Source organism: Sus scrofa, chromosome 9 (genome assembly GCF_054392235.1).
Source record: "Sus scrofa isolate SSC_HxYL_T2T_F1_AM1 chromosome 9, Sscrofa_HxYL_maternal_Yorkshire_Landrace_v2.0, whole genome shotgun sequence".
In the NCBI taxonomy this organism is placed as follows: domain Eukaryota; kingdom Metazoa; phylum Chordata; class Mammalia; order Artiodactyla; family Suidae; genus Sus; species Sus scrofa.
The window spans coordinates 113315078-113330511 of record NC_139391.1 but is presented as its reverse complement, the minus strand read 5'-3'; the positions used below and the strand labels follow the sequence as shown (position 1 = coordinate 113330511).

Below are 15434 nucleotides of genomic sequence, written 5' to 3'. Positions count from 1 at the left end.
AGGGAGAAGTAAAATTTTAGAGAACGTAGTCTAAGAATAGAAGTGTTTAACAACCAGGCAAGTTGAACGCATATCCTCTATGATTCAGACAACGAATAGGCTGCCTATTTCCCACTAATCTTATGTTCTCTTATTTTATTAAGTGACCAAAAAAAAAAAGAAATTACTTGAAATTTACAATCCAATTTGAGATTATGCATTTTCCAAGGTAAAGTTTACAAAACAGTCCCAGGAAAAACTACTTAAGATTTTTTGCTAGCCAAAATTTTGTTTTCCCTAAGAGCTATGTTTCATTTTCTTGATGAAAGTCATCATAAGTAGGGCTTCTATTTCCCCCTGGCTACTAAGAATCTGAGACAAATTGTACTCAGTCTTGCAATAATAAACATAATTATGCAGAGATCCTTATTGTATGCATGTATTCTTTAACTTGGTCCCAACTTTTACTTCAAAAGTTTTAAACTTTGGTATCAAAGTACAAGCTTGCAGAGAAATTGCAGAGAAATTAATACAAATTTAATTTGAATGTGCTTTTTTTTCTGGGATAGTCTGGACACTTCATCAGATTGATTCTAAAAGGCTATCTATGATGTTAAAAATACTACTGTTCTTATATTAATTATTTCATTTTATTTACAAAACAGAAGCTTCTGTTCTAGTTTAATTTTAAAACCTCAGTGACATATAAAGATGAATGATTTGGAGTACCCCCTGTGGTGCAGTACATTAAGGATCTGGTGTTGTCTCTGCAGTGGCACAGGTTCGATCACCAGCTCAGTGCAATAGGTTAAAGATCCTGCATTGCCACAACTTTGGCATAGTTTGCAGCTGTGGCTCAGATTCGACCCCTGGCCAAGGAACTTCCATATGCCATGGGTGCCATTCCCCCCCAAAAATGAATTGTTTACTTTTGGAATCATACTAAGCTTTTTTTTTTTTTAATGTTGACAAAATATAATTAGTAATGAACTAACAAATTTACAGTGCAGACCCCAATCACAGGAAAATCAGGTCATGCCATTTACAAAGGGGGAAAAAAAGCCTTTTTTAAAAAAAAAATTATCAACTGGGTTCACTAACTTGAAAGAAGGCTGGCATAGCATATGATCATTCTAAATAGCTTCCTCTTTAAAATAGGTTGTGACACAAACTGCTTCAATAAAGTCACTTATTTTTACATAAGCTAGTTTCACTTTCTTCTTTAAGTTTCTATTCCTCCTACCATTGTGTTTTCTTGGATTTACGTGGGTACATATCTTGCAGTCTTTTGGTGTACATTTATCAAATGGTCATAGGCTTGTTACCATACATCAGATGCCTCTGAAGAAATGCTTCCATCTGCTTAACCAGGAATTAAGTTTTGTGAATAGTTCCCTGCTTGATGCATAAACACAAGATATTGTAAGATAAGAGTGTGTTATATAATTAAAAATAATACTAAAATTTTATTAATATATCTATTTCAGTAGAGTGAAAAGGTATAACCCTCATGGAGCATTTGTTAAATCAAAGGTGACCAAACTTGGGAAGAAAAAATTAAGCTTATATTTGGGAATCTAAAGTATCTCAATTAAATGTGTAATTGAATAGAATCACTTATTTAGAATGCATTCATTTTGTATTTTACCAATGATTTTTTAAGTATTTGTGTCAATTCTTTAAGTCTTTTCTAGTGTACAATTTTGTAATTCCATGAACAACAGATGGACATTTAAACGAAAAAAAAAAAAAGAATTTGCTTCATCTGGTTAAATAAAATTAACTTCTGATTTCAAACCTATTGGAAACGTTGCAATTTATATTCTCCTTTCAATAGTCTAAGAAGTTAGCTTTGAATAATTTCATCCTGTTTTGCTATTCTTAGTGAAATTAAACGCTTCAAAATTTAGAGAATTTAGATTTGACTTGACATTTCAAACTGTTTAGAAAGTGGCTAATGATGAAATGTTGAATGATGGTAATATGCATAATTTTCCGTGACACAAATAAAAACATCTAGGTGAAATTTCCCAAATTATTTGCACTTTAAGCAAATGATTACACAGTTTTGGTCTGTTGATTTAGTAAATCAACCAGAATTTGTAGTTAAGTTGCAATTTGATGGACCTGAGGTGAGTAGAAAAACAGTTGAGGTTGGAATTTGTTTATAAGAATGGTTTTATAAATTGTGGAATCAGCTTAAATGTCTAAAGTGGATTCTGACACTGATACTTCTCTTTCTCTCTGCCGATTCAATTCACAGAGCCAGTGGCACTTAAGTGGCCAAATAGCTTACAAGCACTTATTAAGGTAAGCAAAGCCTCACTCATTGCTTGTTGTCAGACATCTGATTCTAATTATGGGAGAGCTAGATAAACGATGATGCTTGGGGTAGATAGAAGCTGGTATGCCTTTTCTAAGCTCATTAGTGCTTACAGCTTGCCAGTGTACACATACACACACAAGGGGTCTGAAATAAAGACTAGTTTCTGTGTTGTTTGTGTCTGTATTCTAGTGATAATCTTCTGCAGGGATAAATACAGCTTCAGATGTAACCCTAGATTAAAAAAGCAAAAAATAAAAAAAAACCTAGCTTTCAGTTCACATTTTCTCAAATCACCCTCCAGCCCTAACCCCTAGGTATCACTGGAGCTGTATTACTGTTATTTCTCCCTAAATCACACAATCCCATTTCTCTACCATTTTTTGCTTTCCCTAACTGCACTCTAACCCCTGCCACAACGAGATCAAAAACAACATCAAGGAAAACCCCACAAAGGTTTTGTTTAAATTCCCTTCTACCTCACTTTCCATCAAATAAATTCCTTAGAAGTCATATCATGATTAATATTGTTAGTTTTCAGTAGAATCATTCCACTAATTTCACAAAAATATGAATCATAAAGATAGAATATTGAACATTATTTATATATTCTTATTTCTTCTACTTTTTATGTTAGAATCCTAAAAAACAAAAATTGATTTTTACTAATGTGTCATTGCTACATATGAAGCATATATGAGAAAATTTACTTAAATTTAACTCAGTTTACAGTAGCCTCACCCAGCTTGCTATTACTATTATCTTTCAATAATTTTTCTCCCCAGCTGCTATCAGCTGCTACTTAAACCTATGTGCTTAATAAATAGAGTTGGGGTGATTTTCATTTCTATTTTCTTCTTTTCCATATTTTCAAAAATTTTCAAGAGATTTTGTGATACTGATCACCTCCTTGAACTGGGGAAATAACCAGGAAATACATTCCACGTCTCATTGCCTCTGAATAACCACATGCACAAGCAACCATCGCTTAAGGAAGACTCAGAATCCTAGGGACAACAGATCATGTGTGGTTACAGGCACCATTTTAAAGATCAGGCTAGCTCTGAGTTGCCGTGGCAAACTATTTGAAATAGTCTGCTCTACAGATTCTGCCTGCTGTATGGGGTTGTTTATATAGTCCGGTGTAAATGATATCACTGGGAAACAACTAAGTTCCTATTACAATGACTAAAATCAACAAGCAATGACTTGCCAACATAATACTTGTTTATTCTCATCTTGGTATGTGTTTCGTGGAATACTCCTTACAATTACCATACACTTAAAAGGGGAAATTTTACTGAATGTAAATTTTAGTTCAAAAAAAAAAAAAAAAAGGGCGTAATGCCTGGTATGTAGTAACAGCTCCATGAATGCTATCTTTGATAGTTCTCATGAGTCAGCACACAAAATCAGAAGTGCTACACTTATGCAGAAATTGCAATGAACATGATTAAATGTCAGTGAAGATTTTACTTTCACAGCTTTACATCTTTAGTTGCTTAAAAATTTTAGTACTACAAATGAGTTAATTTTAAGCATTCTGGCTAAAATAGGGAGCTAAGGGTTTCCAATAGGGATTCAATATATTGGTGAAATTAATGAAGTTAATGGTTTAAGATAAATTATTTAAATCAATAAGCTTATTTTAAAAGGTTTTTTCTTTTCAACAATGTTAGAAAACCATTCAAATATCCATAATCTGTAATTTGCATGTTTTCAAATTTCAAAAGTAATACGTTTGTGTCAGAATATGTAAAACAATGTAATGCAGTTCAAAAATAGACAAAGTAACAATCACACACCCCAGCAGCCCACCTCCTATTAATTCGTCCCACCCCAAAATCAGACCCTGGAGATCTTATCGTGTATCCTATTTTTGCTCATGCAAACATACATAGCAATAGATATATCTGCATATAGGTGTGGTTTACTCCCATTATCCTGAAAAGCATCATAAGATACTCATTACAAGATACTTTCTTTTTCTATTTAGTATACCATGGACATCCCCATAGGTCAGTAGATATAGATCTACCCTGTTCTTCCACTTTCTATAAGCATAAATATGCACATATATCATACAAAATAACATTTTATGTTATATATATCTTGTAGTCTTTCCCCAGCTTTTATTTTCTGCTTGCCTCACTTTCCCACCCCACCAATCTCTGTCATTCTATGCCCCATGTTATGAAATCTTTCCTAATTTTATGTATACACACACACACAACATTTATACACACATGCTATACATCTTTTGTCATTGTTTACTTTATAAAAAAAGGATATTAAATACTCTTCCCCACAGGTCATTTCCCTCATTTAATACATTTTAGAATCTCCCCATGTCCCAAGTCACTTTGTATAGCTTAATTATTCTTTAATAATAGTTTTTATTATTGTAGAATATTCCATGAATAATTTACTTGATCATTTTCCATTTGATCAGCATTCATCTTGCTTACGTTTTATTTTTTTACACTTTAAACAATGCTGCAATAATTTTACACTCTGCCCTTACTATACTCTGAAAGCACCTTGCTTTAAAGTTTTATCTAAAGGGAAATGCAAGAAAAAATGGCAACAAGAAGATCATTTGTTTTTCAATCAGTAAAAACAACGAAATCCTCCATTAAGTGGTTGCAGCGGAGGGGTGGGGCTGTAGTGGGATATGGAGTTTTGGTCCTAAGGCTTTATTTGCTGCAAAAATGTTAGAATGTTGGGCTTACTAGATTTCTTATACCTATTTTTGAAAGAGTGGAGGTGCCCACACTAATCTTCCTTGCTAATTGCATATCTTTATCATCACTCATTACATCAATGAAAACGTTTCTAATTAACAAGTGCATTAATGGAGATGTAGACCTCGCAATTTAAAGTACTTTTAAAATTTGCTTCTAGAGCATGGAATCCTGATAGGATCTCTCAAAAACTAACTAACCCACTGTGGAGTGTGAATTCAGGGTTAGAAAACCTAAATGTTAATAACTCCTGTAGACTGAAGATTACTTATATACGCACATCATATTGTCCTAACTGAAATATTTTAAAGTAAATGCAGGCATGTTGCAGGTGTAAGGCAGCAGCTTGGCTTTGCTGATTTTCTATAAAATCATTGTCACTGTTGCAAGTGACAACAAAAGGGAAAACACTCTTTCTCTATTTTACTGAATATGCGTCATTAATTTAAAGGTATCAGTGTTGGGACATCCATTAGCCAGGGTTGCAAGAAGAGATGAGAAAGTCATAATGTTTGATATACTTCACAATTCTTCCTAATAATCAAAGCAGTTCATTTAGGATTCAAAACACCCAAGGCTGCACTGTAAATGGTAACAAATAGATTGAGATAAACTCTTTTTTCCTCAGCCCACATTCATATTTTTTAAAGGTAGACTGAAAACATAGTGACAAAGTTGGAAATAGTTCCACCATTTCCCAAAGTATCATTGAAATAATCATTGAATTTAAATCCTAAATCTAGCATGATAAGAATTTACAGGTATGCAGAGATGAAATATTTTCCCGAAGATAATGGAATCACTTTGAGTAATAGCCATTTGATCGCCCTGTTTTGACACAGTGATGGGAGTGTTATGGTCACAGCAGTTTGATAAATGACCTTCCCATCATTCTCATTTTGTGGGTTTAGACCAGACACCCATATTGTGACTTGGTTGGTGTGGAGGCTGGTGTTTTACTGTATTTTTAGACTATTTAGTCTATTTAGAAGGTTTACATAATTTTGGTTACTGTGACTAAAGTGACTAGCACTAAAAATAAGATTGGCTTTTCAAAAACAAGCTCTTCCAGCATTAGAAGATGGCATATGTACCAGTGTTGATTCAAAGTCCTTCTGCTGGGATTAGTACTTCAGATTGCAGATAAAGGTGCTCATAAATGAGGCAAAATACATTTTCTCTGTTATTTGTGAGAAAAGAATGTTTCTAAAAGGTAAAAGAAGTATTTTATCATGCTTCTTGGTCTAGAGAAGCGATGGCAAGTGAGTTTCATTTATTTGGCCAACTCTGAAGAACTGATAGTGGCTGCCTGGAGCATTTTGTGGAAGAGAATTGAGATAGAAAATTACTATCCTGCTGGAAAAGACACCAAATATTACTGATAACACCAAAGATTAAGCATAGGAAGAAAAGCATAATATATGTAACATATTTGTTATTTCTGGACTAATAGGAAGTGAGAGGGGTATGGTTAAATACTCCACTTCTAGTTGATAATCCCTGGGCAGTTTATACCATACTTCAAATATACTGAAACAGAAATTCCCCTGGGCTAATTTTGAAATAAATTCTAATGTTTGTAATGTATAAAATATAAAATGCACCTTCACAGCTATTGCTACTGTGTGTTTGTATATGAATATGTGCAGTGTATGTGTGCTTTTTTTTTTTTTTTTTTTGGTCTTTTGTCCTTTTAGGGCCATACCTGTGGCATATGGAGATTTCCAGACTAGGGGTCTAATCAGACCTGTAGCCACCTGCCTACGCCAGAGCCACAACAACGCCAGATGGGAGCCGAATCTGCAACCTACACCACAGCTCATGGCAACGCCAGATCCTTAACTCACTGAGCAATGCCAGGGATCAAACCCACAACCTCATGGTTCCTGGTCAGATTCACTTCCACTGCTCCACGACGGGAACTCCAACGTGTGCTTCTTAAGCATGATGCAGAATTTTAATTGTTTTCAAGAATTGTGCTTGAAAATATAGTTGATATGAAACCAATTTTTTTTATTAAGAAATAGGTTAAATAATAGGTTAAGAATATTTTTAAGGTGAGATTTTCATGAGGATTAAAATCTCTGGAAAACTATAAAGAAATATACATAGGTGAACAAAAGGCATGAGTGGTCTACATTAAGAGTCTGAAAACCAACAAATACCTTTCCTGCCTAAACGTCTGTATGTATGGATGATATAAACTTTTAGGCAATTTTATTTTATTATAAAATGTTTTAAAATATTTGTATTTATGTCATAAAAGATATTTGCTTATGTCTTTTGTTTTGGAAAAAGAAATTTTAGTTTTTAATTGATCTGTAGGGTTTCTTTATATATTCTAGATACTACTCTTTTGTACTTGTATGAATTTCAAATGTATTTTTCTAGTTTATGACTTTTTAATTTTGTTTACGGTGACTTGATGACAAGGAGTTCTTAATATTATAGTCAAACTTATTAACCTCTTCCTTTATGGTATGCTGTTTAATTTCCTGTTTAGAAAATCCTTCTCTATCTGGATGTCAAAAAGATACTCTCCTGTGTTGCCACCTAAAAGTTTTAGAGTTTTGTCTTCCATATATGACATTAATTCAATTGGATTTTAGTTTTGCATATAGTATGAGACAGTGAATTCTCACCATATATTTATTCAATAGTTTATCTTCCTTCAATGAGCTCTCATGATTCAAGTTTTCATGTATGTTTGAGTTTATGTCCATTTTTCTATTCTGCTTCATTAGCTATTTATCTGCTTCTGTAGGGAAATTTATACTGTCTTATTTCCTGCATCTTTATAAGTCTTGACTTGTGATAGTGTAGGACTCTCCCAACACCACTACCTATTTCCCAAAAGTTGTTCTTCTCTAGCAACTTCTTGACTTATCTTGAATATTGCTCTTTCATATAAAGCTTAGGATCAGCTTCTCAAATTCCACAATAAACCTTTGTGTTGGCTTGAGTTCCCTGAGAAATAGATTCAGATGGGGATTCATGTGCAGGAGTTTATGCCCTTGCAATCAGCACCTGGGAAGGAGTGAGACAAGCAGGATGGGGCAGAGGGAGACATTTAACTGTGATGCAATTTTATTAGAGGCTTCCGTAGATATCAAGAGGAGCTCTGGAGTTGCATGGACTCTTCAGAGATGTCCCTAATTAAATTAAATGGGCCAGACTGCTTAACCCCCACATCTTTCAAATGTTCCATCTGGACTGCTTCTGCTACTGGGGTAAGGCAACTCCCTTCAGCCAAAAGCAATTCTTACAGAGACAGTCAGTTATAAACTGTTAGCAGTCAGCAGTCCAGGTAGCTTGGGGAATGAGTGCCTTGGTGGATTCAGGTTATGCACTATAGTACCTATTACAGTCAGGATCCTTCAGGATTCTGCTTGTTCTATTTTGAGGAGAAATTTACAAGAGGAAGGCTAGCAGAATTAACTGCCCATCATGCCAAATTATGCAAGTAACTAATTACTCAAGTTACTCAAGGGTGTAACTTCTAATTCCCCTTCTCTACCACCCTTTCTAGATTCTCCTCGTCCTTTACCATCACCTCCACTGGTCCAGGTGACTTATACAAGCCATGGCCAAGACCCTCATCCTTAAAGATTTGAGACTCTGATTATGCCCTTCTCAAGACATGACTCCCAAACTTCTCAATTTATTGTCAAAATTGGGCAATAGATAATACAATGGATCACCTATGTACCAAACTTATTCTTCCTTGCCTGGTATAGTAGCAGCTCTGCCTCCTCCTAATGATGAGCAGAGTCAATTAAACATTTTCTTTGTCTGCTGTTCACTTGGTGTAAGAGGTCTTCAGGGACTGGGCAGTAGCCATAATTTAAAATTCAATAAAACGCTAGCTGTTTTCTTAGTGAAAACACTCACTCTCTGGGATCCAGGAGTGCTGGACTTACAGGTTGAAGAGATATATCCTGGAGGATGGCATCCCTTCTTCAAGTTAATGTGTCAGCTGTACCTTCAAAAGGCCACTCTTTTAGGCCAGTATATTCTGGGTAGTATATTTTGTGATAGGACCCATGGATCCCATGGACATGTGTCAACCACTGTACCACCTTTTCTGTAAAGAGGGACCCTTGGTCCAAGGCAGTGTTAGGTAGAATTCTGTGTTCTATGTTGGTGAATCACTGTAAGCTTTCAGTTTTCCTGGAAAGGCAAACCATACCCATCATATGTGTCAATCCTAGATGAAGTAAATCACTGCCCTTGCCAAGGGTAAAGTGTCCTGTATTAGTTTTTAGGGCCACAGTAATGAATGACCACAAACTGGATGGATTAAAATAACAGAAAATTATTCTCTTACAATTCTGCAGGCTAGAGGTCTAGCAAAAAGGTGATGTCAGGGCCATTTTCTCTCTCTCCTAGCTTCTTGTGTTGTTAGCAATCCTTTGCATTCTTTAGTTTACAGCTACATAATTTCCATCTCTGCCTCTGTGGTCACAGGCCTATCTTACCTCCATGTCTGTGTCTTCTCATGTCATTCTTCTCTGTGTCTCTGTGTTTCTTCTCCTCTTTTAAGCATAACAATCATATTGGATTAAGGGTCCACTATACTCCACCTTAACTTATTTGAATACATCTTCAAGGCCTTATTTTCAAACAAGATCATGTGCACAGATACCACATTCTAGGACTTAAGTATATCTTTTTTGGGGGACACAATTCAATGGACAACAGGTCTAATGTAATCAACTTACCACCAAATGGCTGCTGGCTCTCCTTGAGGGATATACTAAATTCATAGCTTAGGATTGGCTTCTGTTGCTAGAAGACTGAGTGTCTAGTAGCAGCAGTAGCCAGATTGGCTTTGATGAGTAGGAACACTTCTTCTTGGGTATAGCCGTAGCTACTTCATTTTTGAACCCATTGTATTAGCATTAAGGCAACCAATGGCAGAGGCTGGATGAGATCAGTTGTTTATGCCATTCTATTTATTGGCTGTATAACATTTCTTTTATGGTGAATACTCATTGATGGATGTTATTGTGAATTAAAGATACCATGTACCTAAAGCTGTGTTAATTTGCTTTAGCAAAGATACCTCATCCAGCACAGAAACTATGACTAGGGGTAGGCCTTGGTTAGTTTGCAGTGGCCTACTATCACCCAGCAGGATCTATCTAGCTTCTGTAGGGGCCACAGAAGTGAAGTAAATGTGTATATGGTAGATATTACCACCCCTGCACACTTTAGAGTTGGTCCAGGGTCAGAATTCCTTTTATTACTTCACTTCTACCTTGCCTCATCCTGAAAAGGGGACCATTTGCAACTTTAGGCCAACTCAGTTCTTGTGTCCAGCAATCCTCAATGTATTTGGATTTTTCCTCTTCGTGCTGGCAAATGGCCTTTATATCCTTTGAGGAAGGACTAGGAAAATTACCACCAAGTGCTGTGATGCTATAATGTTGTAGGATACTATCTCTGAGCCACCCAGGCTCTGCCTACGCTCAGTGGGTCTGGATCAGAAAAGTGTCCATCTCTTGGGCCTCTTGGAAGACTGTATTCTGTTAAATATCTCCATGGCTGCTTCTGATTACCATTCTAACTTGTTATATTTTGTGAAAACTGTGCTCCCCTCTGTCCTAATGTTTAAGCCACAACTCCTGGTCCCTAGTACTTTGGGATCACCCCCATCGTTATCTGCAATCCCAGTTTTGTAATGACAGTTCTGCGCTTAAAGAGAAGAGCTTCTCAATGATGCTGGTGCCTGTCTCACCAGCATATTCGTTATTGTTCTAAATAAATGGAGGATCCTCCCAGCCCTTGTGTAGAATATAGTTAGTAGATAGGATTTTTGGCCTTATATACTGTATCCATTTTTGAATGTCCACTTCTGTGAATATTTTGATCCCTTCCTCTGCTCCCTGCCATGGCAATTCTGGTGCTTATACTTCACTTATTCAGTGCTACTGGTTTTTGCAGACATCGAAGAACTGTCCTAGCAGTGTGTTAACATTGTCTCCTGGAGTCCTCACTAAGGGATTAAATCATATAATGTAGAAATGTGTTCCCAAATGAAAAAAGTCTCTGTTACCTAATTTTACAACTTGATCCACTTGATCCAGCATGTTCCCAGTTCCCTGTGTCCTCTACTACCTCCTACAAACTACCAGTCCCTGCAGCTCCACAGTACCCTCTAAAATCATTTTGGGATTTTTATGCGAAGTCCCTAAAGTCACTAAATCTATAGCTTAATCTATGCAAAACTGAGTCTTTATAAGAACAGGTTATTTCTCTCTACTTGTTTAGATCATCCTTAATGATTTTTAGCAAAATTTCATAATTTCATAAAAGTTTACATGCCTTTTGCTAGAATTATCCCTATTTTATATTTTTAGTTGCCACTGAAAATGTCCTTATTTATAACTGATTTATAATGGCTATTCCTGATGTAGAAATACAACTGGCTTTTATATATTGATGTTTATGTCAAAAACTTGCCAAACTTTCTAATTAAATGTCTTAATTTTTCTAGAATTTCTTTTAGATTTTCTACATTAAGATGAAAATTATATCACCTACCAAAAATGAGTCTTTGGTTCTTATCCTTCCTTATTGCCTTTATTTCTTTTCTCCCTACTTTTGTTGAACTAACTAAATCCCACAGTCTATGGTTGAATAGAAGTCATGGTAATAGGCATCCTTATCTTTTTCCTGATCTTAAAGAAAATATCTTCAACATTACATCTTTATTTTTTCCAACATTGCATCTTTAGATTTGATGTTTACTGTACATTTTTGTTTGAGTGGTTTTGTTTGCCTTTTTAAAAATTAATGAAGTTTCATGCTTTCCTAATTTACTAAAATTTATTTTAAATCATACATGAATATGGAACTTTTAAAAATACTTTTTCTGTATCTATTAAGGTATTCATATGCCTTTCTTCCTTTAATATGAAATATTATATTAGTTAATTTTCTATTATTAAACCAACATTGCAACACTTGGATAAATTTAGTTTAGTCATGATTTATTAACTTATATATTACTTTGTGCTAATTTCCAAAATCTTTATTTAATTACTTATATTTTACATGACTGTTCAAGAGTGTGGTTGTTACATAATTTTTATTTATTTGACCATTCTTATTAGGTTTGAACATTAAAATGCTGAACTCATAAAATGAGATTGGGTATATTCTCTTTCTCTATCCTGTTGCAAGAGTTTTGTGAAAAAGTGAAATTATTTTTTTTTCCTTGAATGTGTGGTAGAACTACTCTGTAAAGTCGTATTGGGTCTGATGTTTGCTTTGTGGTAAAACTTTTATTGACTTTGAATCATCTAATATGCATTTCTTGGTATTTTCTGAGACACTAATTCAATGGCAGGTGAATCATAGTACTTCTACTTTACCAAATGTTATACCATTATTATCTATGAGAAAGAATGTACTTACTGAATTTCTACCAACAGTGGCTGAGCTTACCAAACATTTCTATTTCTGTGGTAGAATTCCTGGTTTTTCTCTAGAAATCACTATATAATGTATATGTAAGTAACAAAAAAATTGTCAGTGTTGTTTATATACTTTATACATCTAGATCTAGAAAGCAGTGACATTAGGATAGCTTACCAACCATGGATAAATTCTCTGAATGGTGAAACCAGTGTGGTACTAATGCTGAGTCAGACCAGTTTTCAGACTTTTAATAATTCCTATTTGCTCATGGCTTTATTTTCCATTCACTGTTCTTTGGATATGTTCTTTCAAGTGAGGGTTACTACAATTGAACTTCATTCCTTGGATGTGGCTAAACTATATCAGGACTACTGTTCTCTCTCTAGATGAAATATAAATCTGTCATTGGACTTCAGTTACTGGCCTGACATGTAAAGAGCTTGGAAGCCATCACTCTTGTTCTCAAAACAAGAAAAATACTGAACAAACTGAAAAATCAAAAACTCTTTCTAGATCTGAGAATTGAGGTTACATGGCAAACCACTACTGCAAAAACTAGAGAGGCAGATACTGAGAATCACATATTAAGGGAGCTGAAGCCCAGGAACAAAAGCCTGCAGATGGAGATAATACTGGTAGGAACGCTTAAACTATCATTGACAAATAGGTGGAGGTTCTGTGTGGATAAACTTCACACTTTGTAAGTTTTACCTCTGGGAGCCTCATCAGGTTCTCAGGGTGAAGATCAGAGGAATAGAGGAAACCACTCCTGCCCCTTAGGGCTTCTGGCAGGGAGACAGGAAAGCAATCATTCTGAAATACACCTAGAGCTCTCTGTCCTCCTTAGCAAAGGCCTGACCTCAAGATAAACCATTTACCAGAGCTTAAATGACCGGGAGAAGGGAAATGCCCTACTCCGGCCACCCCTGATCTTCCTGTCTCACCTATGGACAGGACTGGGAGGTGGAGCTTATAGAAGTGCTTGTGAAAGTTAGTTTAGGTTCCCTAAAATACTAAGATCTAATCATAGGACTAAAACTGTTTCTCTCTCTCACATCTTACCACCACATCAATAGAGCTCCCACATAATAAGAGTGAATTACAGCTAAAAGAACTGCAAAGGTCAGACCCTACTTAAGAAAGAGTCTCTAAGGAAACTCAAACAACAGGGGGAATTTAAAAAAGAAGACAGTAAAGGAAACTTTAGTCACTGACAGCTGTAGCTACAACACTAACCAGCTTAACTCTTAGTCTGATAAATCTATCATTCTAACATTACACTGAATTTATGTTGTCACTCTAATGTTGACTCAAAGGAGTTTTCAGCATTATGTTGTTTTATGTGTGATGCTATTAAGCCACATCCCACATCTCATACAGATCTTTTTCAACCAGTGTAGGATCTTACATTTAGCTCTGCTTAATGAACATATATGCTTGTCAGCAGCCAGTCACATTTAAATATTTCTCAGCTCCCCCTCAACATTGTCCATTTCATGGACATCTGTCACTGTCTATTCTAGTAACACATCATCCGAGTTGGATTAACATATCTTTACTATGTTTATCCAGGTTTTGATATCTATTAAGCAGCCCTAGAAATTCCTCTCCAAGCTGAATCAAACTCATTAAAATGGTCCTCTCACCTATAAATCTCAGTTACCCCTGGTCACAATGACAGGAACTTTCTATCAGAAAGACTTTGTTTTGTGAAAAGGCTTATTGAAATACAGATATATTAGGATGGGTCAGTGGAGTATACAATCAGCAAATTACAGTACAAAAATATCATAAGTTTAGTGTAACAAAACTCTATTGATTTCAACATTTGGCTACTTCAACTTTTGAAAAACAAAACTTGAAAACATGATGGCAATGTGATGTTATTCAAAAATCCTTCAAGTGCATTAAGAAAAAAAGCTTGTGTAAGATCCTCTGGAGTCTTAAGTGCAATATCATATTTTGAAACATATTAATGTGATTTTTCCCTTGTTTTTTCTTGTTTGTGAACTTTCCCTATTCTATCCATTACGTGGGAAACCATTAGGATAGTTGTGATGAAACATTCATAGAAAACAGGGTTCAGTATTGACTTCCAGAATATGCTCCTAAAGTTGCCTGAAAGCACATAACATTAGATCATAAACAATAGGTAGAATACGTAGACTGAGAGGTAGATAATGATGGATGAAGGTAGGATGGAGGATTGTGAGAGATCTTCTGAACCCGGAGAAGAGGAACAGTATCAGTATCCAAAGTCTGCTCTTATTTTCTTTTATGTCAGTACCATGCAGCACCAGAAGGCCTTTGTGACCTGAACCAACCACTCCTTGCCCTCACGTGAGCACCCATTGTAGGTACCCATATTGCTTCTGTTTGTCCAATAGGAAAGTACCTTTCTGTATCTGAAGACTGTTGGCTTGTCTGACTTGTCACATGTAGGCATATCCCATAGGCCTAGGATACTCCCAAGTCCCTTGAAATAGAGGATGAGGCCCAAGTCTCCCAAAGAGACCATGATGATATGGAAAGGTTTGGATGGTATTGTTCAAATCCATCTTAAGGACTGTATTTCCCTTTCACCTGCCCCATTCCCCCAGTCCCCTAAAGAAGCAGTAGTGAAATCTTTGGCCATGACAGAGGATCATAATACTGCTATTAAAGGGTATAGGCTTTCTTTTATCTCTGTGGTATCTTTTTTCCTACCTTTCTATTATAAACTAACAAAAAAATAGCTAATTAAATTGAAGTGGAAAAGAGTGGCAGAATATCTAAAATCAGAGAGGAAGTACAATTTGGTAGGAGCAGCAATATTTAATATTTAAGAGCACAGAATTAACAACTTCGGTTTTCTGACTTTTAGCAAACTGTTCATCTCAGCCAGCCTCTATTTTCTCATTTGGGAAGTGGTGATAATACTCTTTTCAATTATTATAAGACCCAAGTGGAATAGTACATACACA

The 15434-nt window shown here is 35.5% G+C and overlaps 1 protein-coding gene across 13 annotated transcripts in view; it reads left to right on the top strand.

The window, feature by feature from the left end:
* LOC102157670 (uncharacterized) overlaps nt 1-15434 on the top strand; it is a 210717-nt gene that overhangs the window by 103824 nt on the left and 91459 nt on the right. For 9 of the 13 annotated variants that reach the window (XR_014816148.1, XR_014816157.1, XR_014816146.1 and 6 more), the window contains one exon: nt 2243-2289. Coding sequence is in view for 1 of the 13 variants with exons in the window: in XM_084977513.1 (XP_084833639.1) it covers nt 2243-2289 (47 nt within the window). In the remaining 12 variants the exon portion in view is untranslated. Of the gene's footprint in view, nt 1-2242; nt 2377-3187; nt 3640-8575; nt 12196-15434 lie in introns of those variants that run through there. The other 4 variants (XR_014816156.1, XR_014816151.1, XR_014816150.1 and 1 more) reach the window with 3 other exon arrangements.